The sequence below is a fragment of the Thunnus albacares genome, chromosome 9 (assembly GCF_914725855.1).
Source record: "Thunnus albacares chromosome 9, fThuAlb1.1, whole genome shotgun sequence".
Lineage (NCBI taxonomy): Eukaryota > Metazoa > Chordata > Actinopteri > Scombriformes > Scombridae > Thunnus > Thunnus albacares.
In genome coordinates, this window is record NC_058114.1 from 4,734,501 (window position 1) to 4,762,416 (window position 27,916).

At 39.8% G+C, this 27,916-nt stretch overlaps 2 protein-coding genes across 2 annotated transcripts; one reads left to right on the forward strand and one right to left on the reverse strand.

Moving 5' to 3' along the window:
- Positions 1-19,492, forward strand: phactr1 (phosphatase and actin regulator 1). Its single transcript, XM_044361055.1, is given in 13 exon segments — positions 1-652; positions 5,538-5,702; positions 9,116-9,196; positions 9,996-10,118; positions 10,214-10,497; positions 10,499-10,761; positions 11,195-11,391; positions 12,744-12,900; positions 15,162-15,217; positions 15,336-15,397; positions 16,656-16,796; positions 16,882-16,958; positions 17,588-19,492. Coding segments are annotated over 13 exon segments (1,905 nt in total). The 5' UTR covers positions 1-369; the 3' UTR covers positions 17,604-19,492.
- tbc1d7 (TBC1 domain family, member 7) lies at positions 19,064-27,623 on the reverse strand. Its single transcript, XM_044361056.1, has 8 exons — positions 27,315-27,623; positions 26,515-26,648; positions 26,189-26,269; positions 24,946-25,136; positions 22,243-22,380; positions 21,618-21,763; positions 20,263-20,392; positions 19,064-19,944 (listed from the first exon to the last, which is right to left on the reverse strand). The coding sequence occupies exons 2-8, from the start codon at positions 26,624-26,626 to the stop codon at positions 19,858-19,860; spliced, it is 885 nt and encodes a 294-aa protein (XP_044216991.1). The 5' UTR covers positions 26,627-26,648; positions 27,315-27,623; the 3' UTR covers positions 19,064-19,857.
- Positions 27,624-27,916: the final 293 nt, after the last annotated feature.

Here is a 27,916-nt window from a genome sequence, read left to right on the forward strand (position 1 = left end):
GAATTATAATGAAAATAAGTTATTCCCCTTTTTTGCTGGGGACCCCCTGGAGCCCCCTCAAGGACCACTGGGGGTCCACGGACCCCACTTTGAGAACCACTGGAAAAGAGGACACTGGGGGGGGGGGGGGGGGGGGGGGGATAGTTAATTTACAATAAATTTTAACTTAACTATATGTGGTTCAAAGGTCACTCTGATTGGCCACAGCTTATTGCCCCGTCAGAGGGCTTTTATTTTGTAAGTTGGGAGCGGAAGTGGTAGTTTTATTCTGGGAGGTTGTCATTGGTGGACACAGGGACGCAAACCATTTAAAATCCCCCTCCACGGAGCAGAGGGCGAGAGGGTCCAGCCCTGCAGTCCAGCGCAAACATGGCGGGTCGTGGAGGCGACGTGATGAGTTCACGGTCCGACTCCAGATCTGCCACCGACCCCCCGTCCTCACCGGCGGCCGCGTCCGAGGAGCAGAAGCCGAGGAAGAGGAGGAGAGCGTTCTGCCTGGCCAGGATGAAGACGTCCCGCAACAGCTCCGGGAAACAGCTCCAGCATCAGCCCGCCGCAAACAACAACAACACGCCGTTTATGATCCACTGCCAGATCGGCAAAGAGATCAAACACATCTGCAGCAACTGCCGAGGAGCCGAACCGCTGGACGGTGAGAGGACGCGGCTCGGTTATCTAGAAAAGAAGGGAGCGAGGAAGAGGAGGGTTTTACTCTTCTGTGACCGCTCCCTGCCTGCCTGCCTGCCTGCCTGCCTGCCTGCCTGCTGGGGGAATCTGCGCCTCAGCACCGGTGTTACACTGTATTTGGTGTCCCATCAGAATCTGTGACCTGCAGTGTTGGCATAAGTATTCAAGATTACTTAAGTAAAAGTACAAATATCACTATGTAAACATACTTGATTACACGGAAAAATCCTGCATTTAAAATCCTACTTAACTACCAGCTACATTTACTACCAGCTAAAGTACTAAAGTAAAAGTACAAATTTTTGCAGAAAATCAGCTGTATTTTCGTATTTTGTGACCCATCAGATTTTATGATCTGCAGTGTTGGAAGAAGTACTCAGATCCTTAAGTAAAAGTATCAGTACCACAATGTAAAAATACTTCATTACAAATAAAAATCCTGCATTTAAAATCCCACTGAAAGTAACTGGGCACAGCCTGTCTTTTACTTGAGTACTTTCAGTAAATTTAGCTGGTAAAATGTATATACTTCTACTTAAGTAGGATTTTCAACAGAATACTTACTTGTCATGAAGTATTTTTACATTGTGGTATTGATAGTTAAGTAAAGGATCTGAGTACTTCGAACACTACAGATCACAGAATCTAAATTGGTACTTTTACTTTAGTACTTTAAGTAAATTTTGCTGGTAAAACTATACTTCCACTTAAGTAGGATTTTAAACAGGATTTTTGCTTGTAATTAAGTATTTTTTCATTGTGGTATTGTTACTTTTACTTAAGTACTTTAGCACTAGTAAATTTCGCTGGTAATACCTCTATACTTTTACTTGAGTAGGATTTTAAATGCAGGATTTTTACTTGTAATGAAGTATTTTTACATTGTGGTATTGATACTTTTACTTAAGTAAAGGATCTGAGTACTTCTTCCAACACTGCAGGTCACAGAATCTGATGGGTCACCAAATACAGTGTAACACCGGCAGCAGCACTCAGAAATCTCTCTTAATGTTGCTTTTATTGCAATATTTACTTCATAGTGACCATTTAAGTACTTTATGGTATTTGTAAATCTTGCAGCGTCACTGCAGTGTTCCTTCAGTGTCAAACTAGCTTGTGTCATGCACGTTTAGTGGAGATTATTGGATTTATTGTGGAATATGATTTGAGATTATAGAAGCTCAAATCCTAAATCATTTAGTTCCTCCCTGCTCGCGTCGCGGCCCTTTGATCCTCCTCTGATAAATATATCTTTTGACTTTTTTTGCAGCAGTGTATCATCATCCCGCTCTTGACGAAATATTTTTTTTATAATTTATTGGCTGGAAACTGAATGTTCTTTGATTAATCCACCAGGGATTTTAGCCTAAGTGAATAGTGGGTTTCCAGTATTAATATCTGTCTACAGACGGATCCACTCACGTAGAAGAAAATCATTAATGTTTAGTGAGACCGAACCATATTTCTGAGCCAGATATGTGTGCGTGATAAGTGATTAATCTCCATTAATTTTCTAATTAATTGCTATGTCAAAATGATCAAATTCCTTATTCTGTCCAACCAGCATACCCATGAAATGACTTAATTGATCAAGAACATACTGTGTATATATTATGACTGAAGGGCTGCAGCTATTTCATTTTTGATTATTTTCTTCATCCTTTGATTCGTCGTTTGATCCATAAAATATCTGAAAACAGTGAAAAATGTCCCTCACGGTTTCTTAAAGCTCAAGGTGATGTCATCAAATCGCCTGTTTCGTTCAACCAAACGTCCGAAATCCAAACATAGCAGGAAATACTCACAAATGACGAGCTGGAACCGGGAGATATTTGACATTTTCTACTTTTAAAAAGGACTTTAACGATTAATCGATGATCAGAACAGTTCCTGATTATTTATCTGTCAATCGATTCATCAACGTATCACAAATTACAGTTACCAAGAGTCCAAAGTGACATCTACAGATAGTTATTTATTTGTGTTCAACCAACAGGCTGGAACCAGTTTGGTATTTTTACTTGATAAATGACTTCAATAATTAACCCGTTTATGAAAAATTCTTAAGTCCTCAATTCTGAATCCATCTCTCAGCAATATGGTTATTACTTTGTCAAATATCTTAGTGGACTGATGAAGTTAAAGTAATTGAACTTAATTTGATTAATTGACAAGTTGATTTACTGTCTGTCCAGTGTTGCTGTCACTTCATCAATTAATCAGTCACGCAGATGATTGATGCTTAAAATCCGTTGCCTAGTCAACCAAAACCATACTTCTGAACTGTTTTCAGTATTGATTAATGACAAAAAAACCCATCAAAAACAGTGAATTACGTCCAAGAACTCAGGATTTAATCCGCTAACTTGAGATTAGCGGTTTCAGCCTCGCCAGCAGCAGCAGCAGCAGCAGCATGGTGATCTGTTGTTTGTCTGCTGTGATTTGTTGTTTGTGTTGTGTTGTGACTGAGTCAGCAGTAAGATAACAAACCCGGAGTCTGACTGAAGGAATGTCGCCCTGCAGTGTGAGTCTGAGCCCCTCTGACTCACCGCTGGGGGGGTCAGACAAGACCAGCAGAGACAGGAAGAACTACCACACTACTCACTACTACTACTCACTACTACTACTACTACTGTTTACTGGGACAAAGACGTGACCCACAAACATCATAATATGATGCATTAAAGGAATATTCCCCCTAAAGAAGTAAAAACACAGTATCTCCTCACTTCCCAGATCAGCTGGAAATCACTCATGCAGCATAATTTAAGTGCTTATAAGCAAATAATTCACCGTGGGCTGTTTTCATAATACAATAATTGTTTTAGTCATTTTTGCACCAAACATTTGCTGGTTGCAGCTTCTCAAATGTGAAGATTTGAAGCTTTTCTGATGTTGAACTGTTGATCAGCCAAAACAAGACATTTAAAGATGTCACCACCAGTGATTTTTCACTGTTTTCTCACATTTTATAGACAAAACGATTAATCAATCATGAGAAGAGTCCTCAGTTGCAGCCTTAGATACCGTAGACGTTTCCATTTTTGAGAGAAACTACTCTGTTATTTGTCCAGGGAAGGAGCGCTCTGACATTCACACGAGGGTGCTACACAGAACAACCACAAGCAGATCTGGAGCCGCTGGAGCAGCTGGGGAGAGGAAGTGGGTTGGGAGGTTTTGGGGGGTGGGGGGGGGGGGGGTTTTAGATCTTGTTGTTGTTGACGGGTTTCTCGATAGAAGAGCTGCTCGAGCTGCTACAGATTTGAACTGACATCCTTCTTGTAACAAGGCCACCTCAAGGCTGACGTCTCCTCCCGTCTGCAGCTGCTTAACTGCTACGGATTGATTTGTTTTCCCCTCCGACCACTGACATCCCCCCCCCCCCCTTTCAACATTTTTGTTATGTTTTTGGCATTTTTTGCTGATTGCAGTCGTCCAAGGAAATCATATTTTAAATCCTATCTGTGTTTGTTTTTCTGTGAATTTCCCTAAATGATTTCTGTAAACATTTTGTGGAATCAATCGAGGATGCTGTTTGCTCTCTAATGTGTTTTATAGTTATCATTTATGTCGTTCATCTGTGCTCTTATGGCTGTATTTATGATATACTCACAGACCTGCAGTGTCCATTTTACTGTACATGTGAGTCAGAGTGTAAAATCACCGTTACGGACATCTTGAGGTGTATGAAGCTGTGATATTTCTGTCACATGATCACATGATCTGTTCTGCTTTTCCAGTATTTCACATGTACACGTTGCCGTTCATGTGAAGTATATCTAAGACCCAAAAGAGCAGAGAGCTGAGTCCTCTCACTGTGTTTGTATCTGTGTGTGTGTTTACATCTACTCCTGCTGAACTGAAATGTCGGATTCCTCCTTCTTCTTCTTTTTTATTTTTTCATCCATCGCTGCTGGCTCAGGCTGCGTGCCCTCGTTCCATAGACTAGTGAGTAATGGGGGAAATGTGTAGTTTCAAATGGAAAAAACTGGAGCACGCTTTTACAGAACGTCCCTCCAGCATGATTACTTTCAAACAAATCCCCCGTAGAAGGGCCGAGAGGAAAAAAAATCACAGTTGAGGAGTGAGAGACGGTGAACAGAAGAGGCCGGAGGAAGGAAACGAGGTGGCGTCGTGGAGTAGAAACTGGTTACGGATGCTCACCTCCCGTTGATGTATTTTTTATGTTCTGTTTTCTTATTCATATTCATTACCGTTCTGTCTGTCAGACTCTTCCTCAGGTTTTTTTTTTTTTTCCCTCCACCGTGTTGCGTAAGGTTGTTGCCGGCGGAGCCACCTGACTCTCTTAAGTGTGATTGAGAACGATCCAAATAAGCTTTACTCAACTTGATTATGCACAAACTCCCTCCGGGAGAACTTGTCCCTCGATGTTTGCATCAGAGACGATCTGTTTCTCTAACTGTGGGTTTAAGAAGCTCGTTATTAGAGTAAATATGCAGGATGATAATAGAAGAAATTACAACACAAAGCAACATAAACGACATGTTATTCAACCCTTTAAATCTTGAGCGTGTTTTACATCAACATGGATATTATCTCACTACTTTACATGTAGGAAAATTAAATCACTTTAAGTCAGAATTGATTTTTCTGAGTACTTCCTTCGTTTAAGATGTGACAGGTCAGATTTATGGATGTGCTGGACTGATGTCATGTGACAGATGAGGAGTCATGACGGGGCTTTGCACGTCTGGGGTCATCACTGACTCTAATGATCGAGTATTTTAAGTCCCGAGCGAAGAAAAACAACCACGAGGGATGTCGAAAAACACATTTTTTTTTGCAGGTGTTGTTGATCCGCCTCGTTAATGAACCTGTTTGTTTTCCAGCTGAGGAAGTGGAGAGGCTGGCGGCCATGCGCTCTGATTCGCTGGTACCGGGCACTCACACGCCTCCCATCCGACGGCGGAGCAAATTCGCCACCCTCGGACGTCTCTTTAAACCCTGGAAGTGGAGGAAGAAGAAGAGTGAAAAGTTCAAGCAGACCTCTGCGGGTGAGAAAGCAAAACACTGTTAAACACAACATTTCTATTAGTTTCCTCTCAGCAGACAATCCCCCCCCCCCCCCCCCCCCCCATCAGCTCCACCGCTCACATCTCCACCGGCTGATAAACGTCTCCCCGTTGCACCTAGCAACAGTGGCGTTGATGAATGGGAGCTCAGAGGTGCTGCGCTGCAGAGCAGGGGGTGATATAGGGGCTGCAGCAAAGATCTACTATGTATTCTTATGGTTATGTAAGAGAAGTAAGGAAGCTGCTGCTGCTTGAACCAGACCGTCAGCCCTGTGGGTCTGCTTCTTACTGGACAGTCTGGTTTTTAACAGGAGGATCAGCTTTTAGTTGATTGGTTTTATTTGACAGATAGATATTCTCTATGTACAATGTAGAAGAAATATAAAAACACTCTGCCTGGAGCAGTAACGTGTGTCTGATACAGTTTTTCCCCTAAAAAAAAAAAGTATAATTATCACGTTAAAATCCTTAAAATGACACTTCTTCCTCATTAAAAGTTCAGAATCTATAAATATGCATTTTAAAAGTTTTAACCTACTTCACAGAAAAGTCCAGTTTTGTAAGTTAAATATTAGATCAGGATTTTATTCCAAATTAGTTGTGATGCCCTTTTTAAAAAATCCAGTTTTTTATAATGAGCACAGAGAAACTTTCCACTTTCAGCAGATGAATGTGAAAACTGCACGTACATCATCCTGCACAGCGGAGCTTAAAGATCCAACTATAGGAACAAGAACATGTTTTTAGTGGAGACTTTAATAAACACCACAAATATTCAAGAATAACACAATAAAGTCGACAAAAAGCCAATTTATTTCCATTGTGGTCCTGCAGATTAAAGCTTTATTTAGATGTTAATCAAACCAACATTAGTCCTCGTTAATTCCCATTGAAGATACAAAAAAAACATCTTTTACTGCTATATGAGCTCTAAATAGACTCTCCTGAGTTCACCTTCACTGTGGTCCAACGTGAAGCCTCCATAATGATTCATGTGTCTTCTGGGTTTGATTTTGTGAGATAATAATATTATAGAGATAAAAAGCTTTTTAGCTGTCAGGAGTATCGTCATGTTTGACAAAGTGTACAGCCAACATGTTTTGTGTAAAACTACATGGAAATTGTTATATGATCTGCAACAAAAGAGCTTGATGATGCTTTTTTATTTTTAAAGAGAGCCTTGTGGCAAAAAAAAAAGTCGGTCATTCATCATCATTATCTTGTGAACTGAACCTTTAGCTATTAGTTCACCAAATTTTATCAAAATCCATATGTCACTTTTGGAGATATGATGCTCTTTATGCAGAGTACACTGTATATGAATGTATTTTTGTACTTAACATGTTGAGTAAAGCCAGTTTATTTATGAGGCACATTTAAGAACAGCAAATGTTGACCAAAGTGCATTAACAGAAAAGTAAAACTACAACTAGATATGAAAATTCAACAATAAATCAATAAGAAATACAAAAAAACTGTTATATAAGAGTTTAAATATGTCTAAAAGCTCTTAATGACAGTATTCATCCTAATTGCAAACACAACAGCTGATAATTAACGTTCCGCGCAGCAACGAATCAGCTGTAAACAGTTACGGTCAGTCTGCCGCCCCGTTGTTGTCTCTGTTACAGTGACTGAACTCTTCCTCCAGAGAGACATTAGCTCCACTATCTGAAGAACTGTGACTGTTTATTACATATGTCTGGTTCAGAGCTACAACATGTACTCCGTACGAAAGCTGTGAAATAGAAACAAGTGTTTGGACGGTTTGGACGGATAGATGGAAGCTGTTGTTGTTGTTGTTTCTCAGCTGGCCGGATCGTTCTACATCCTGTTCTCGCTGAGAGACACAAACACAGCCGAGGGGTGAAGAGAGGCTTCCTACAGCCAAGCTGTTCTCCCAGCTGTCGCAGTAGTTTTTTTTTTTTTTTTCCTTCTTCAACTAATATCTACCTCCTTTCTGTGCATCTAAACCACAAACCGTATATATTTTACAGCAGACACAGGTATGTTCCTGTTGTGTGCACCATGTGTTTCTGCTGGACCCCTGCCATCATTCAGTCAGGGTGCATTAAATGATGATGATGATCATTAATGGTCTCACATAGTGAAAGAAACATACTTTTGGAGATTTTTTTTTATATCGGGGGCAGGGAAAAAAAGAAATCTGTGCCTGAAATAGATGGAATTCACAAACATTTGATCTAATAAATACACAGAAGTTCAGTTTTTTGAGTTTTCTGTTGATTATTTAGCAAGAACTTTGAAAAACATCACTTATATTTCTCCACTGCCTACAGATTGTATCACATATGAATATGATGACAATTATTTTTACTTCATGTTGACAACCTGTCAACCACTACTGTTATAAAACTCTGGTCCATAAAATATAAAAAAAAGTTAGGAGCACAGGTTAGTTTTGCTTGCACAGTAGGGATGTGCAGAGATCTTAGTATTTGTATTTGTATCTGTATTTGTGGAGGCAGCGAAATTATTTGTATCTATATTTGTATTCAAATAAAAGCAGAAAGAGGCTTAAAAATCCAGTTTTTTGTTTTTATGACACTTTTTAATTTTTAGAAAAAGTGTTAAAAATAAGTAGTCATGAATAAACTACCCTAAGAAGAAGATCCCCACATCAGGTTTTGAACCGGAGTCTCCCAGATCATAGACGACTGCGCTGATTACTGAGCTAAAACTTTACTCATCGCCTCATTGCAGACAGACCTCAACCTATTTATACACCCATAACACAGAGACAGCACAGCATGTAACGTGTAGGGAGGAACTTCAGAGGCAATTATTGCTTTGTTTTTTTCATTTATTGCCTAACAAATCATTTTTAAAATATTTGTATGAAACAAATATTCGTATAAAACCAACTATTTGTACTTTGCCGAATAATGTATTTGTATTCGGGCACACCCTTAATACACATACAATGATGATTCTTTATATTTTATAAGACAGAACTAAAAGGAAGATACAATAAATATACAGTCCTGCAGATGTCCAAGATGAGAAAAACTTCAATAATACCAAGAAACAATCTATACAGATGTGTGAATTAACAATAAACAGTGAAAAAGAGTTAATCTGATAATATAGTGAAACAGGCAGACGTGTGTTTGGGTTTAACACTAAAATAACGCCGCTGTCTCTCTCAGAGGATCAGCGAGCCGGCAGAGAACAGTTCTGAGTTTCAGTCACAAGATTATTACTGTGTAGCAACAACGATGGAGGCAGCGAGTCCAGACGAACTTCTGCTGCAGACGACACATTCCTCCACGCTAATAACATTCTTAGTATCCAGCACACAAGCGGCCTGACAGTTGTCTTTGTTGTTGTTGTTGTTGTTGTTGACGACATCGTGTCCCTTCTGCCTTCCTCAGTGTTGGAGAGGAAGATGTCGACTCGCCAGAGCAGAGAAGAACTCATCAAGAAAGGAGTGTTGAAGGAAGTTTATGAGAAAGGTCAGAAAACAAAAAAAAACTCGCTGTAGTTTAAATTCTCTTTAATAAATTAATGATAGCGAGCAATTAGTAATTCAAAGGTATTCAAAAGTTTTTACATTTGCCACATCATGATATATATTGATGCTGGATTTTGTTTTTATTAATATAATTTCAGATTTTCCAACATTTCTCTTCATAAGCAATTGTGCATTTGTGATTATTTTTTTACATTTTATTGACAAATGAGTCATTAAATAGTAATGAATGAAAAACAAGATGCAAAGATTATTTAAAATATAGTCTATAAAACCCAAAAGATATACAGTTTCCAATTAAACAAAACAGAGAAAAAACATTTAAGAAGCTGGAATCAGTGAATGTTTGACGTATTTGATTGATAATTTACAAGTAATTATCAAAATTGTTTGCAATTTATTTTCTGTCAACAAACTGATTAAACGACTAATTACTTCATCTTTACTTGCAGCCATAAATCCACATTTTTATTGTATAACAAGAAGCAGAAAGGCAACACACTGCCTCTTCTGCCTTCACGTCTTTTCTTATCTCTACTTCCTGTTCATCTTTTCCTTTTATTTCCTTTTCTTTTATTCCTTTATTTTACACTGCACTGTTACTTTTATTCTCTTGTTTTATCTGTTTTATTCCCTTTTTAGCTTCTTTTTTATTTCCGAATTTAACACTTTTAATTGTTTTTATGTCTTTTTACTTGTGTTGCTTTTATATTCTGTTTTATGTTCTATGTAAAGCACTTTGAAACGCCTCGTTGTTGAAATGTACCTCTCTGTTTGTGCAGACGGTTCGTCCCCGGCTGTACGGGAGGAGGTGAAGATGGAGAACGGGCGTTCGCCGGTTCTCGGCTCCAGCTTGTCAGAGTCTGAAGGTACTGAGCTGATGGAAGGAGCAGCCGCAGCTGTAGGTAGGCGGCAGAGTCTCGGCGCTACATTGTTGCATCATCTCTCATTCGTTAACGTTTGCGGCTTCTCACTGCTTTGTTACTACTTCCCTCCTCAGGCTCACTGGAGTTTCAGATGCCTGGTGAGGGGGCGTGTCAACAGGACCACGGTCAGAAATCCAGCCAGGCTCCTCCCACGAAGAAGCCCTCTGTGTATCCGGGTGACGGCGCTGAATCATCGCTCTCCAGACCTCCTACGCTACACAAACAACCTCCCGCGCTACCACCCAAACCCTTCAACAGGCTACCTAATCACATTACAGGTGCGCCCGTCTTCGTGCACGCTCGTAATTGCGTACACGACTCTGCACGTGCACATCTAAACCTCTCACGTCCCCCTTCTCTTGGCAGACGGCGCCCCGGTGAAGTTGCCGTGCATGTCGATGAAGTTATCTCCTCCTCTACCTCCAAAGAAACTCCTGATCTCCGTACCCGCGGGGAGCATGGAGCCCTCCTCGCTCGCCTTCCAGAAGTGCCCCGCCCCTCCCAGCCATGCACCAATGGGCGGGCACCCCATGCAGTACGGGGCCGTTCCTCTCCACCCGCCCAGCCGCATCATAGAGGAGCTCAACAAGACCCTGGCCCTGACCATGCAGAGGTTCGAGAGGTGAGGGACCGATCCGGAGAGCGAAGGTGGAGGCTGCGATGCGGTTGTTGTTGTTGTTTTCATCACCTGTGGTCTCTTTCTTAATGGAAGCGTAGTAGTTACTCCCCCCCCCCGCTTCTCCTCCACCTCACACACCTCCACATCCATCAGTATGATTGGTTGCCTGTCCGAGGGTTCATTTTCTACAGGCCTGGCTCCCCTTTAGGCATCTGTTGTTGTTGTTGTTGTTGTTTGTGGAAGAGGCTGCAGATGTGCTTTTTTGAGTCATTTTACAAATCACTTTACACTGTTTTCTTCTTCTTTTGTGTTCCAAACACATCTGATTCACAAAAACCAAAGGGTTTGATTGGACGGAGACATTTTCACTCTTACATAGTAGCTGCTCTTCTTCTATTGACCTTACTGACCTTTGACCTTTCCCTCCAAACCGCAGCTCCATGATGCACGGCGTTCCCACGTTGATGATCGAGTGCAACGACGACAAAGAGAACCTCCCCAACGAGGCGGACTACGAGGACCTGCCCGGTATGTACAAGGACGAGGAAGAGGAAGATGAAGAGGAGGAGGAAGACGACGATGAGGAGGAAGAAGAGGATGAAGAGGAGGATGACGATGATACGCTGTTTACAAGTAGGTGTCTCGTTTTTCCTCGAGGGCGTCCACCTGCTCATCGTGTCTTATTTAAGCTAATCAAACTGAGTTTTTATCATCTACCAGTCTGTCGTTATTCATTATAATCAATATTCACAGCACATGCATGTTGTTTTTAGTATATATGAACATATGCGTGTTTATGTGCATCCATATGGTTGCATAAACACAGAAGTCTCGTATGGCTGGAAGCGTTTATAGCTGTAGTAATCAAAGATGTGAATTATTCATCACAGGAGCTTTATGTATACAGTGTATTTAGTTTATTAAATTATTAAGTAAGTGAGTTACTTACACATAATGCATAAAAGGAAGAAAGGGATTGTGCTAGTGAGATGGAAAAAACCCCCATATGGGTTTATAAAAGCATCTCACCAGAGAAGAAAATAACAACAACACAAAGACAAATTAAAGCTGCAGTAGTTGATTTTGTTCGGCCACTAGGGGGCAGAAGAACTCGACAACAAGCTGAAAAACACACAACCCAGACATGTTATCAACTTATAAAGTCATCATGGCTAATATGTTAGAAGATACCAGCTGCCTGTTTACATCATCATTCACTGTTCATGTTTCTGTCCACCTGATGAATGTTAATCCAACATTCACTCTCATTTTAGCTCTGGTTTGGTCTCCACATCTGTTTATCTGCGGTTTGGTTCTGGGCAACACAGATGAGATGCTAACACTGAGCTACACAGTAAAAAACAGTAAAACAATGAACTGCAAAGAGGCTAAAAAGCTCTCTAGAGCTGCAGAGTTGGTGATAATTCTTTGCGTTTCATCACTGCGAACAACAATTTTGACATTGTTACTCGACAAGAAGTTTCCCTACAACTATTGTAACCCGCTCTCGGGTTCCCGCTCAGCCCGCAGACTTTACTTTGGGATGATGTCACAGATTTTCTAGGCTCTAGAAAGTTTTAGAAATATAAAACCTGCATTGATTTAAAAATTCATAATACAGAGAGTAATATTGATCTTATTGCAGTTGGAGGTTTCCTGTCAACAGTTTTATAGACGTCTCTTTTATAAAAGGGGTCTTTGGGGAAAACACTTCCTCTTCCTTCCTCTTTATTTTCCATTTTATGTTACATTAATGTTTTTTTTTTTTTTACATATTTTCTTGTCTTTTTTCCATGTGCTTTGAGCTCCATTTCCTATGTATGAAAGGTGCTATACCAATAAAGTTTATTGTATTATTTACATTAATAGGCAGTTATTTGGCCAACTGAACATAACCAGTATGAAAATATTATAAGCATACATATTAATTTCAGATTATGAAGTAAGACTCGGGTGCTGGAACATTTTCCTCTTTTATAACGTAGGCACACTGGCCATGAAGGTTTTACGAAAGGACTCTCTGGCCATCAAACTGAGTAACCGTCCGTCAAAGAGGGAGCTGGAGGAGAAGAACATCCTGCCGCTGCAGTCGGATCAGGAGAGACTGGAGTCCCGACAGCAAACAGCCACCAAACTCACCAGGTGAGCTTCCGGATTAACGGCACACACACACACACACACACACACACACACACACACACACACGGCGGAGGCTTTAACAGGCACGGAGCCGCCTGTTCTATGATATATCATACACATGCACACACCCACGCAGTAACACCACATGCAGGCTCGGTCACCTGCAGAGCGCTTTAACCCCATGTGAGCTGTCGTAGATGTGACCTGGCTGCTAAAAGGAGCAGATGATGGATGATGAAGTGTAATGGAGGGAGGAGGTAAAGCTGAGAGAGGGAGAGATGAAAGCTGAAGAAGCAGGATGTAGAATGAGGGTTGAAAAGGTGAGTGTGAAAGGTGCAGATACAAAGATTTATACACTTATAACGGCCGATATAATCATATGACGTCCAATCATTTCTACTGTATAACTGAAACTCATTCGTGTTTCAAGAACAAACCATATATCTCCTTCAGAAATACAGTATCAGGCAGGTTTTAATAAACTATGAATGAATACATTGTATAGAAATACTAAATACTGAGCTAAATCAGTTAATCTGTCATTTACTTTTATCTTTTATTGAAATTTATCGGAAATTTTCTGGTACCAGATACAAAACCTCCACACTAGACTACAACTCAACAATACAACAATATACCTTTTTAGTTTATTGTTTCATCTATTAAATGTCAAAATACATCACAGTTTTGCTGTTATATGTATTTTTATTGACACATTTTCTAAAAAGAATGAGCAACACCAGCACACTGTCTTCACCTGTTCAATACTGTAATATATATATATATATATACAACGTTTCAATCAACGACCTTCTTCAAGTATAAGCATATTTTTTTAGTACGTGGCGACTCCATGAAGACTACACATGTGCAAGAGATTTTAAAAATCCTGAAATAATGCACTTCATAACCAAGCGGCAACCTCCGGGGCTGAAAAATGAAGCCGATGTGGAAGTAATGCAGTAGTAGTAGTGCAGTTCCATGAATGGCCACTTGAGGCTCCAAAAGCGAGTCAATCCCCATAGACCCCCATGTTAAAATGCCCAACTTTACAGCAGAAATAAACATGTTTACAGCCTGGTACAAACAACGGTTTTGGTCTCTGTAGCTAATTTCCTCTTTCATGACAACTGTACGGGGGGTGAATTTTATATAACTCACCCGTTTAAATGTTATTAAGCCGTAAAGTTATGCATAATGAAGGACACGGCTGCTTTGAGTGACAGGTCCGCCAGCCGCTAAGTGGCTTGTTTCAGCCATTCGGCCCCGCCTCTTTGCCCATTTTTGATTGGCTGGGAGTTAGGCAGCGTCACGTATTGCCAAGATGGCAACGGCCGGAGCGACTCGCTTCGAGCTTCAAAACCGCTCTTCAGAAACCAACGGGTGACGTCACGGTGACATATTTTTATACGGTCTATGTTCATAATGTACTTTAATTTCCCAATAAACCAAACATAGAACTTATAAACCCTCGAGAACACAGCAGAGATCATATAGAGCAGCAAAATCACAGTTTTCCGAAGCTCAACGTGACGCCTTTAAATCACAGAAACATTCCTTTGACAATATGAAACAGAGAAATGATGATGTCAGCAGATGTTTTGACCTTCGTCTTTGACAGCTGATAACAATAATATTCTAGATTATAAAGTCATTTTATGTCTCTCGACTAATATTATCTACTTGTTGTTTGAAACTTACTGAATATTATTTCATAATGCCTGAAATGAATTCCATTATTTTACATTTTTTTAATAAAAATGTCACCACTTGCTGTCACTTGAATGATATTAAGCACACAGTGAGGACGTGGCTGCCAGGAAACTTTGAAAAATGGATGATGATGATGATGATTTGAAAACCAGTGGCCCTTTTTTTTCCGTGCAATAATACACTCGACTTAACTAGACGGTGCAGGAGGTATAGTTATAGAAAATAACGGCCTCTACCTCCACTTCAGCCATTATTTTTTTATATCTCGTCACGTATTATCGCTCAGTTATATTGATTTTCATCCCACCGTTAATAAAGTGACCCGCAGCTGTGAGCAAATTCACAAAATACAACCTCCATAAAAACGACATCACATCTCTGCCCAGTACAACCACGATTTCTGCCTCGTGTCAGTTTTTCATGAGTCCATTACAATTATGATTATCAGGAAACACACACACACACACACACACACACACACACACACACACACGTGTAAGAGAATCATATAAAAATAGTTTTCCAGAAATAGACGTCTTTTGATTTTTCAGGCGGTTGAGTCAACGGCCGACTGCAGAAGAACTGGAACAGAGGAACATACTCAAACGTAAGTGGCTTTAATAGGAGGAGAGAGAGAAAAAAAAAAGACAAAGTGTTCATTGTTTGTGTGTTTGTTTGTGTTTGAGTGTAATCGAGGTCTTTCTTTTGTTTCCCCCCCCCCGAAGCTCGAAACGATCTGGAGGAGCAGGAGGAGAAGAGAGAGATCAAGAGACATTTGTCCAGGAAGGTAAGACGGAGGAGGAGGAGGAGGAGGAGGAGGAGGAGGAGGAGATGATGGACAGAGAGTCTTTGATCGCTGGACGCTCTGTACACGTTTTAGACGGTTAGTTTATGACCTCCAGCTGGAAATATGAACACGGTTGCCATGGCGACGCGCACTGCCACCCTTCAAATTGCAGCCCTTTGAGACGATGATAGTATTATCCGTTACGTCAGCCTCTCGTTCTGTATTGCGGTGTGTGTGTGAGAGAGTTTTATTGTGTGTGTGTGTGTGTGTGTGTGAGTCTTATTGTATGGGAGAGAATAGCTGCCACAATATTGATGATATTTGATTACATGTATCGATTTATGACCCAATTTAAGCCGCAGACACCACTGCAGAGCAACAACCGCCCACTTCATCTAGTTAGTTTTATATGATTTTATATTTATTTTTAAACCTTATAACATCAACGGAAATAAAAAGTGGGAAGAAAAAAGGTTTTTGTGCAACGTTGAAACAATAATTTGGTTGATTAATCTACAATTAACAACTATTTTGATAATTAATTAATCATATAAAGACATTAAGTAAAAATGTCAAACTTTCTCTGGTTTGAGCTTCTCAAATGTGAGGATTTGCTGTTTTTATGTCACTGAATTAGACTTTGGATAAAACAAACAATGCAATTAATCAAATATAGAATCAACAAATCTACAGATAATGAAAATTATTTTTATTCGCTGTCGTAACTTAGAGCTACTTCCACTGAGGAGGAGATTTTCAGTCACATTTCACTGTTAGTTTTCAAGATATCTTTGAAAACCACGACACACAGATATGAAATTTGGAGAAAAATTCAGACATCGGTGCTTTTTAAACAGATCAGGGAATAAAAAAATAACAGAATTTTGATCATTTTTGTTATTAATTACAACAATCTGGCAAATGTGTCCTTTAATTGTCTGAGTGCATATTTTAATGATTGAACATTTAACATTTTCTATTATTAAAACACTAAATTTAGAGGATTGTGCAGGCCTCAGCAGAAGTACGAGCCCTCTGAGCTTTCTAGATATGTCAATTTTACAACATATATCCATAATAAAAATATAATTTTATAATGAACATTTCACTGAATTTACTTGATGTGACACAAATATTTTTCCACACAGAGAAACAAACCTGTCATGTCCAGTTTTTCCATCCCTCAGCATGTTGCAGAGCGCTGAGCAGGTTTGTATATTTAGCTTACATCCTTCCTTTTCCTTCTTCCACCCTGCAGCTCAGCCAGAGGCCAACAGTAGAGGAGCTGAGAGAGGCTAAAATCCTGATCCGCTTCAGTGACTACGTGGAGGTCGCCGAGGCTCAGGACTACGACAGGAGGGCAGACAAGCCCTGGACTCGGCTAACAGCTGCTGATAAGGTTACTGCGCAATGACAACAAAGTTTCACATATATATAATATACTGTATATTAATAATAAAGGTGTGTTTTTGTGTCTCGTTCAGGCTGCCATAAGAAAGGAGTTGAATGAGTTTAAAAGCACAGAGATGGAGGTGCATGAGTCCAGCCGCCATCTGACCAGGTATGAAAAAGTTACACCGACGCTGGCTCGCAGCACTAGAATCAATTCATCACAAGACAGGAAGCTAAATTGTTTGTTTGATTTAAAATAAATGGAGCCACAGATGATCTATTCTTGGACCCTTATTGGGGGCAAAAAATGTAAAGTTTATCCTGAAGGTAGCGGTAGAGGAATGATCATGAAGGGGGTTATAACTCTGGATGAAAGCTGCGTTCATGCCAAAACGTTCAGACGGTGATTATAAGCAGTTGGGTGGAAAAAACTCGTTGTAGTTCAGGAATTTCTGACATTTATCCCCCACTTGGTGAAAAGAATTACACAAGTTGCAACTGGTAGCAACATGGCTCCAGAACCACAACAACAGCAGCTGCATCTGAATAAAATTAACACTTTTATACACTCGACTCATTAAAAAAAAAAAAGAGCATGTCAGCTATAACTTCGCTCATTAGTTTTTAGAGATTTCCTGTGGTGAAGTGAAATTTTTCATTCGGAGTCTTTTGAGTCCATGAATGTCGGTCGATCCGTCCAGTTCCATATTAACTCTACTGAAAGCCACAGACTGACAACTTTCTGGTAGAGTTGGCTAAAAAAAAGTAACACATTTTTTTTTTTTTTTCCTCCTGCAGGTTTCATCGGCCATAAAATCGTTCAGCCAGACCTCGGCCATGTTTTTATATTCCCACACAAGCCTCAAGTGTTATAAGACTGCTTTTCTGCTGCCCTCGTACTGCTAACCGCTAACCCTTTCCAACGTCGGCGTGTCAAACCGACAGACCGGCCGTGGACAACGATGTACGGGCTCGTTCCGTCGCCGGGAAACGGGAGCAAACACTTTTTAGAAGTACAGACGGATTAAACTCTGGACTGGCGTCTCCCCTCGGCGGAGGTTTTTCAGACTTCTTGATATTCAAAAGCTTTTAATTGTCATTTTTTTATGATGAAGAGGTGGCAATATGTTTACTTTGCAGCACTTTTTTTTTTTGTTTGTTTTTTTTGTTTCGAACAAGGCTTTTGTAAGTCAAACACAGAATCTGTGCCAACTTTTGATGTGGGGATTTGAGGATGGGAACTGTAGGAGGGGGAGGGGGAGGGGAGGGGAGGGGGGGGAGACTGGACTTCTTGAAGAGCCGGATTGTTTTCTTGCCTTTCACCATGTTCTCACTCTATTCTCATTTCTCCATTGGACTTAATCTCACCTTTGGGGGGGGCGTGCTTGTGTTGGCACAAATTTTATTGCACAGATCACATCTCAAAGATCATTTATCTCATTTTCGCCAGAGGAATGGAAATATTTACAACGGCTTACGCTGTTGTAGGCAGCTGAATATGAAGCCAAAATGTTCTAAAAATCCTGTTCATAGTCCCAGAAACGGCAGTAAAATGAAGATCTTCTGACGGTGTTTGAGTTCTACTGTGTGAGGGATTTGTGACAGGGTATTAAAAGCATAGCCTACATACGAACAACATCATAAAAATCTATTTATTCCATGGTCAGACTGTCAGAACCGTGGACAGCTTCAGGAGGAAAGAGAGGATTTATTAGGCTGTTTCTGCCTCTAATACCAAATATTATAAAGAGAAATTTAAAAAAAAAAAGAAATTCACCACATGAATGAGGAATTTGGGCTTGTTTCTACATAATTTATCATTACGTAGGTATTTTTTTTGTTGTCGTTGCTTCCAGGGGAGCTCAGGTCTCTTCTCTCCCGGCTCCTCCGTAATTGGAACAGTATCTCCTAACGACACATCGACCGACTGAGCAATAATTTCAGATTTTTTTCTCCTGATTTGTCCATCTTGTTTATGGGCTGCATTCAAGAGCTCAACCACTTTTCAAACTTCAGATCCCTCCCCTCTCCTCCCCCTCTCATCCCCCCTCCCCGTTATTTGAACCAAAGCAACTTGACTCGATGTGGAAGTCGCGATCTTGAATGCATCCCAGAATGCCTGCTGTTGAGAGTTCATGAACCCACTGTGTCACTGTGCCTACAGTATCGTTTACAGGGATTTAAAAGTTGCCAAATTAATTTCATTTGATACAGTTTATTATCTGTAGACACAGTAAAATGGTGCCGAACTCTCTGATGAATTACAAGAAAGTATTTTTTTTTTTTTTTTTAAATATTTCATTGTTTATTTTCTAAGACTTTGACGGTACAAAATCTGGAAACCCTGCCATCTTTTTGTTTTTATATTGTTTACAGTCCATATTAGGTTAATTAGTTTACAGTTTTGACCACATTAATGGGAGGACTGGTTGCTCTGTTGTGTGTTATGATGATGATGATGTGTGTGTGTGTGTGTGTCTGAGTGTGTGTGTGTGCGTATGCTTGTGTGTTGAGAAATGTTTTGAGAGGAAAATATTCTCAGAATTATAAGACTTGTAAATAGCAAAGAAAGTAAGCGACTTTTCAAATGTTTTTTTTTTTTGTTTTTTTTTTGTAAAGCAGGAAAAACTGCATGTGGGTATTAATTTATTGTGAGTCTTCTATGATGTATGCAGTTTCTTAAAGAAAAGAAACAATAATGTGTTTATGCCTGCTTGTCTTTTTCATTCACATATTACAGGCTTCGCTGATCACCTCCGGCAGCTGCTCGCTCCACTAGCTGCTTTCAGCTCAAGTCCTTTTTTTTTCTTCTTCCTCTGTACGAGTTTATCATATTCTTTGGTGAAAGCTGGGAATTGACTTTTCAATATGGAAAGGCTTATCCGCAGCGACCGTGATGAGTTTTCGGTTCAGTCGAACGGAGACAAAAGCCCCACGGACGCTGAGCGGTGCAGTCTGGTAGTCTCTCAGCGGAGGGAGAAAAAAAAAAAAGGGGTTTTAGTCCTGATGCATCCTGGAGGGAAAGCGACTCACATCTGGGCCCAGATGTCTTCAGTGACCGAGGGGTGTTATACGGCGTGCATCAGGGTGCCGCAGTATTTGTGCCACAAGTCGATGGCTTTAGTCACGATGGCGTCTGTGTTCTCCTGCGGTATCTGGAGGGGAAACGTTATTATGAAGTTATATAAAGGTTTCTACTATGAGAAAGACAAAAACATAAGTTACATCAATTAGTCGATCGACAGGAAATTTGATAATCAATTAATAGTTTTGAGTCAATGAGACATTCTCTGGTTCCAGCTTCTTAAATATGAATGTTTTCTGGTTTCTTCAGATATTTATGATAGTTAACTAAATATCTTCAGGGACCGTTGATTTAAGTTGCATCGTGGGCTTGATTGACATTTTTCACACTTATCTTCTTTTTTCTTTAATCAATAATGAGAGTAGTTGTTAGTCGCAGCCCAACTCACGTTGCGCAGAAACCCGACGATGCCGTCCGGCCGGTTGATGCCCGTCAAGATGATCTTGTAGCTGAGCAGGATCTCCAAGGCAACAAACACCAGGATCTTACAGGAGCCGCTGATCACTTTGTCCCAAACCCTAAAAGTAATGAAAGAGCTCGGTTTATTTCCACACTGTGAAGGATTTAAGATCAATACAAAACAAATGTCTCTGTCGTCTGATTATAAAAGCATTGAGACCCACACATCTGCAGTTTCTGAAGGCATGGAGGTTGAGTGAAATACAGATTTTAGCCTCGTAAACAGTTCATGCAGATAAAAGGAAGCAGGCTTATTTTCTGTGGCAAGCAATATATAAATAATATATTAACCTTAAACCTGCATTAACTGATTTTTTTGGCCACTTGGCAGCAGCAGAACATTAACATGTTAGCAAACAGTTGCTTATTTCGGGGCAACATTATCATTCATTTGGAGTCGTGTTTCTGTCCATCTGGTGAATATAAGTCTAATATTCACTCTCTTTTAGCTCTGTTTTTACTCTCCACCAACTCCTGAGGGAAATATCTGGTTCTTTAGCTGTTAAATGCTCCACTATGTTCACCAGCTAGTCTACAGCTAACTGTGTCTGTTTGCTATTAGTGTAAAGTGGCTTTTTTGGAGCTTTTTCTCTGAAATGACGCACTGAGAGTGAACCAAAACAGTAAATTTGCAGCTGGACAGCTAAACAATGAGCTGGAACTCGCTGTAAAGCCGAGGGGGGGGCTGCAGAGTCAATCTGATACGTTGCTATTATAAAAGTATTGATTATAGCCACTTTAACTGGATCTAATCTTAATGGGATCAGGCAACATATCAGCCTGATCAAACAGATGTGCGAGGTCAGAAATGACGGTTGTTTAATCCAGAGTTGCATGTTTCAGTGTAAAACTATTATGCATAAAGGAAACTTCACGTGTCCCCGACAGACGAGCATGTTTCTGATCGTCTTTTACCTCGTTTAACGTCTCAAATATCATCATCTCTGTGACTCTAGCCCTCTGCGTGGAACATGTACTCCAACATGTCTATCAGCCACATCCATCAGAATTAAGGGCACCGAGATTACCTCATCTGACACTGATGAAATTGAAAAGACAAAAATCTAATGTAGTCTGATCCTGGCATAATTCAGTAACCAAATCTAGGCATAAACTCAGTTAGAAGCCTAATGGTAAAACAATTATGTTCTGCTACAAATATGATTTTCAAAAACTCAGCCTGCTGAAGGCAGAAAAAAAAAAAAAAACTCTGTAGGGATCTTTGCTGTATGTTTGGTGAAACGGTGATCAGGTTTCTGTGGTGAACAGTGGACTACTTGTAACCTCTGCAGGCTCGATTCCGGCAGGCATCCAGCGAAGCAGCGTCTGAACCAGAGGCTGTACGGCAGCTGCGCCAAGGCTCCGGTGTTCTTCAGATGGTTGAGCAGTCGAGGTTCCTCCTGACTCAGATAGTGCTCCAGGCTCTTTGGCTACACCGGTACAGACCAGACGTAACAGCGGAGGGAGAAACAACAAAGTCTTAATTCATAGTGACGCAGCTGAAACAAATAATGTGATCCTGACTCCTGAATCATGAGAACTTTGTCGTATTGACTCTGGCATTTTACAAACTATATTTACACCATAATCCTTCAGATGTTTGGTATCTTTCTTAAATTGGAGTACCATGATGCACGTATAAAACAAAAGGACTAAACAGATAATTATTCTTGTCAGTATTTGTTCTATAAATACTGACGGTTTTATCCTGTAAACAATAACTGCACTGTTATGAATGTTCAGCTCCTTTTTGACATCCAGTTTTATAGGTTTTTCCCTGGAGAACAAAAGATAATGATGCGAGAAGCAACACATATAAGGAACCTACATGTATGTTAATACTGATGTGTTCAGGGGCACACACACACATATCTGCCCCAACAAGCATCACGTTACATTCATTACTTACAAGATGAGGTATCGAGTCTCCGAACTTCGTGTGGAACTGATTGACGAAACATTTAATCAGCCAATAGCAGTCGACGGGATCGTCTACGATCTCCTCCATGGCTCGGCTGATGGAGAGGAAGTCCTCGTTCTCTTCGTCCTGAAAACGGCGACGTCGTGTATGAGAGAGAGCGAGAAAAGGGCGGCGACGGCGGTATCTATGACAACGTTAACAGAGCAGAGCTGTGTAAAGTGTTAATATCTGTTAGTGCTGGGGTTTCACTGATCAACCGAAACACAGTTTGATTTGAATGTGAGAATTCTGGTTTTTCATAAAGTGGAGCCGTATTACGTGTCAAAGTTTCAGTAGTTTTATATCACTTGAAAATAGAGACAATAATAAATAACACTTAGAAGTCAAAATGCAGCAGAGTGGATGGATATTCTTATATTATGTAGACACGCAAAAATATTTAAATAATTGTGACTACGGCTGCAAGTAACGATTATTGTCATTAACGATTAATCTGTTGATTATTTCCTGGACCAACTGATTAGTCATTTGGTGCATAAAATGTCAGAAAACGGTGAAAAACGTTGATCACTGTTCCCCAAAGACCAACATGCAACCTAAAACATCTTTTGTCAACAGTCAACAACACTAATATTCAGTTTACTGTCATAGAAGACTAAAGAAACCAGAAAATATTCACATTTAAGAAGCCAGGACCAGAGAATTTTAGCATTTCTTTCCTTAAAAACAACTCAAAATGTTTATCTAAATTATCAGCAACCAAATCATTGTTGTAGCTCTCATTGTGACTCACTTAAAAATGCTAATATTTGCGTTTTTCAAGGCGACGTCCACATTTTCTGACTCTTAAGCACTACAACATGAGAGACTTACTCTTGAGGGTGTTTAAAGCCACCATATCTACTGCCAAATGTAAGTCCGTGAGGTTTTCCTGTTTAATTATGGCCTCAAATATATGTAATTAGTTGGTTACTGATGTGGAAGTGAAAATGCAAAAGGGTTGTTTTTGTGGTGATGGTCGAAAGTTATGCTCTAACATAAATGTTTGCATAGCAGGCTTACAGTATTACCAGTCATGTCAGTCATTTACCACTTAGGCTCCAGGATTCTGTAACTTTGCACTCATAATGAGAAGTTTGGTGCTAACCTCAAATACTCTCTTTACAGTCATTTCATCGAGCCGCAGTATGAGCCCGGATGCGTCTACGGAGCCGAGGTTGGTCAGACTTTGGTCATGTGATCATGTCTGAACACGACAAAAAAATCAGATTGTGATCACATCACTATCAGATCTTTATAACAAAATGTATATCAGGGTCACACTGTTATTACGTCATCTGGTTTCAACCCAACCACTGTGTAAATACTGAGATGTAAACCAAGAAATAGATTTGAATAACAGCTGCCACAGGACGTTCATTTACATATTTGATATGTTAATTACATATACTCACATGTAGAGAGCAACTATTAGTCATTTAATCAACTGATGGAAGCTTTTTTTTGATAATTAATTAACTGTTTCAGTCGTTAATCAACCAAAAAACACCAAATATTCTCTAGTTTCAGCTTCTCAAATGTGAGGATTTTCTGTAAATTGATGACATCACCGTGGGGGTTTTTGAGAAATTGTGAATGGCGTTATGTTACTAGTTTTTTGACATTTTAAAGGCTTGAATAAAAATTAGAAAAAAACTCCCACACAGTAAAGTTAGACAGACGGGAACGTCGTCGTAAACTAATAAATATTCCAGAAGGGAGCGAGACGTTGTGTGGGAGTTTTCCCTCATTTTTTATTCAAGTTGTGTCTTCCTCCAACACGACTGTCACATATTCAGGTGTGCAGAGAGAACATTTTAAAGACTAGATTCATTGAGAAAATAATCCGCTGATCAATAAACAATGACAACGATAGATAGGCTAGTTACAGCTCGACTGACACTGTGTCTGCAACACTGATGTTACATGAAACAGAATCATCATTACTACTATGGCAGATTTTTATACAGATACATATTTAACAGACCTGCATGTCTTTATGGATCCATGCTGGTGGAAACTTTTATAAAGTTGTTGATGAGAACAGATGCGTTTTGAAAGATTCGGGACACTTTAAAACCTTCTATAACATCCTTTATAGTTTCTCTAACAGATGGACTGACTTCCCTTTTCATCTTCTCTTTAAACATTCGCTGCAGGTCTTTCCTCTGTTAGTAAGTAACACCCAAACATCTCACTAACTACAAAACTCAACACCACAACTTGCTCATATTTCTGGTCCTACTCCTTCCCATTTTCAGTTACTGATACTAATATTTTATTAAATAAAAGAAAAATAACATTTTTAGTCCCATATAAGCTCTTTGACAGGTACAGAGGAGTAAAGGAAATCCTTTCATTTTCTGCACCAGACTAGAAATTTTTCTTAACGCAATAAAGACAAAAAAATGATGGAAGGAAATGACAGTGTTGAGAGTCCTCTGGGAGATTTTTTTGGACTCATCTCAGATAGATGTGCGTGTGTGTTTTCACACTGATCACTAGGTCAGTATCACATTCCTCTTTGCTCCTCTAATCAGTGCATCAGATCCAGCCATTAAATGTCACTATATCTCGCCTAATTTCTTTTCCTGATGCTCAAATCAGTCTCAACGCCGACTTGATAAAAACACATGTTCTCGTTCATCTTACCGGAGGTGAGGTTTCGGAGCATCGTGGGAGCACCTGGCTCTCCAGCTGGAACATGCGCAGGTAGACATGGGTGGAAGGCGTGGAGGAGTTGATGTATCTCATCACCTCCAGAGCCTCCAGGATGTCCTGGTACTGCTCCTTCCTGTAGCCTCCCACCAGAGCGTGAGAGTCACTGTGGGGTGGCAGGATGCCTGGAGAGACAGCAGAGCGGGAGTCAGGGAGAATCCTGCTGTCGACAAAGACGACTGCTGAACTGATTCTTTTGACTGAAGAAAAAAGGACTTTTTACTGTCTCATCCAAAACACAGATGTCTTCTTATCATAATCTAGTTCCAGACCGATGAAACTGCTGCCAACGTTTTTTAAATGGAATGGTGATAAAACAGCTGTTCAGTCTAAACATCAGGCTGCTACTATCAAGCTGAACCAATTACATTATATTTATGTTATAGTATGAAACCTGGAAACTGTCAACTACGCTTTTATTATATCCCATCTGCCACAGCGAAACTCTTACACAGATGACAAGAGATGAATATAACCCTGATTTTAGTGTCTGTCTCTAACACTGGTTCCCTGTATGTTCTGCAGTAGATAACGTTATTATTTTATTATAATCCTGTGCTGAATTCTGTCTGTAAAATGTTATTTAAACGTTTTGCATCTCTCAGTGAAATCATGTTGTGTTTTCTTTTTTATATCATGATGTTCAAATCTGCTGTTTTCATAATAAAAAAAACTGACGATGACTGAAACACTTTAAGGAATACAGCTTTGTTTGACATTACAAAGTGGTTTAATGCAATGAACACCACATTTTGATATTTTACACATAATAGAGCTGCAACAATTACTGGATTAATCAATTAGTCGATTGACAGAAAATAAATTGGCAACTATTTTTATAGTTTATCAATTGTTTGGCCATTTTTTAAGCAAAACAGCCCCAAAATAGTTGTCTTCAGCTTCTCAAATATACAATTTTAATGCTTTCCTTTGTAATACAAATATTAAATTGTACATTTTTGGGTTTTAAACTGTTGGTTGGACAAAACAAGATACCTGCAGGCGTCACCTTTGTGTTTAATTAATCGATTTATCGAGAAAGTCATAAGCAGATTAAGCAACAACGAAAATATTTGTTAGTTGCAGCCGTACACACATAATCCAGTACTTTAATATAGTGTAGATTTTACCCATACCGCCCAACCCTGCCTGCATATTAAGTGGGTGTGCGTCTTACCTAACAATACCTTCCACACATGGATCCTATACATGGAGGGGAGGGGGAACCTCTGACTGAAGGTGCTCAGCTTTTCTAGATCTGTCAGATACATAAAAACATTGTTTACAGAACACAAAGTGAATAACATGGATCCATATAGACATATAATATAAGCAGGTTGTGTAAAAAAAAAAAAATCATCCATATAGCAACAGATCCTTGTACTTCTCTGTCTTTAACCCAATTACTTCCAGTATGTGAGACATATTTATATGTAAATGCTGGTAATTATAATACATTTAATTTGTGCTGCACTTTTCATTCGTGGTGACAGTGTTACCTACCGAGGGGATTATCCTTGAGGAGTATTTCCAGTGATTTCTTCTCCTCCACTCCTCTGAAGCCAACTTTCTCATAATACGCAGAGCGGAAATTTCTCTGAGGGTCGTCTGCCATTCTTTGACCTGGTCAGTGACACCTGCACAACACCAAAAATCATCAGTATGTAGCTTTCAGTGGTCGAGACTAAGTACATTTACTCAAGTACTACACTTAAGTACAATTTAGAGGTGCTTGTACCATTAATCATCTCAGGACCCCTCACATTTATCTGGTGACCCTTTGGAGGGGCCCGACCCCTAAATTGGGAACCACTGGACTAAACTAGCTACCTGTATATAAAGTAGTTGAAACTAGCTCCACCTCCAGCAGCTACAACAGTAACATGCTGCTCTAACACTGATGCTTCACTATTAATAATCTGATGAAGTCATATATAATAATATATCAGTCAGAGGGACAAAACCACTACTTTTACTGCAATACTTTAACTACATCAAGCTCATAATACATGTACTTTTACTTAAGTAGGATTTTTCATGCATGACTTTTACTTTTAATGGAGTATTTTCATATTGCAGTACTGGTAAAGGATCTGAGAACTTCTTCCAACGCTGGTAGCTTTATATCCCATTTACATGTGATGGATATTGATTTATGTCATTGAAATGCAAATATTTAGCTTCAAGCAGAAAAACACATTCAAAAACAGCAATGCGACAAAACCTTCGCCAAGCAAATGTCAACACATGAATCACAAACAAGGCTCACAAACATTTGTTGAATTATATAACTAGACTCCTACCTTAGTGTTTTTCGACGTTTCCAATTCGTAACTTTGTGTCTAACTACAAACGTTACAGCTTCAAGCTAGCTGCTAGCTACATGACTTCGGCTAACAAGCTAACGTTAGCTTAGATACAGAAGCGAACAAACTCCAAACGGTGTTAATGTAACACTAACTTTAACTACGAGGCTACTATTTGACATTTAGCAGGGCGCCACTGCAGCAGTGGTACTGCCACATTTCTAAGAAATAAATTGACGTTTTGTTCTGCTAACACAACATGTTAGCTACCGTTATCTGAACGCTTCCGGGTAAACCTATCAAAATAAAACACTTGTAACAGAACTGTAGACTATTCCAGTGCTTCTCAAAGTGGGGTCCGGGTACCCTCAAGGTTCCAGGGGGTCCCCAACAAAAATGGTAATAATTTATTTTCACTATTATTCTATCCATAAGTAATAACAGAATATATGAATATTTTAGTCATTGGTTTCATACATTTTCTGTAATAAAAGACTAAAACCAAAAATTTCATCAGATGGGAGTCCCTGGTCTTATTAGTATCAGTTTAGGGCCTTGACGTGAAAAGGTTTGAGAACCCCTGGACTATTCTGTACTGA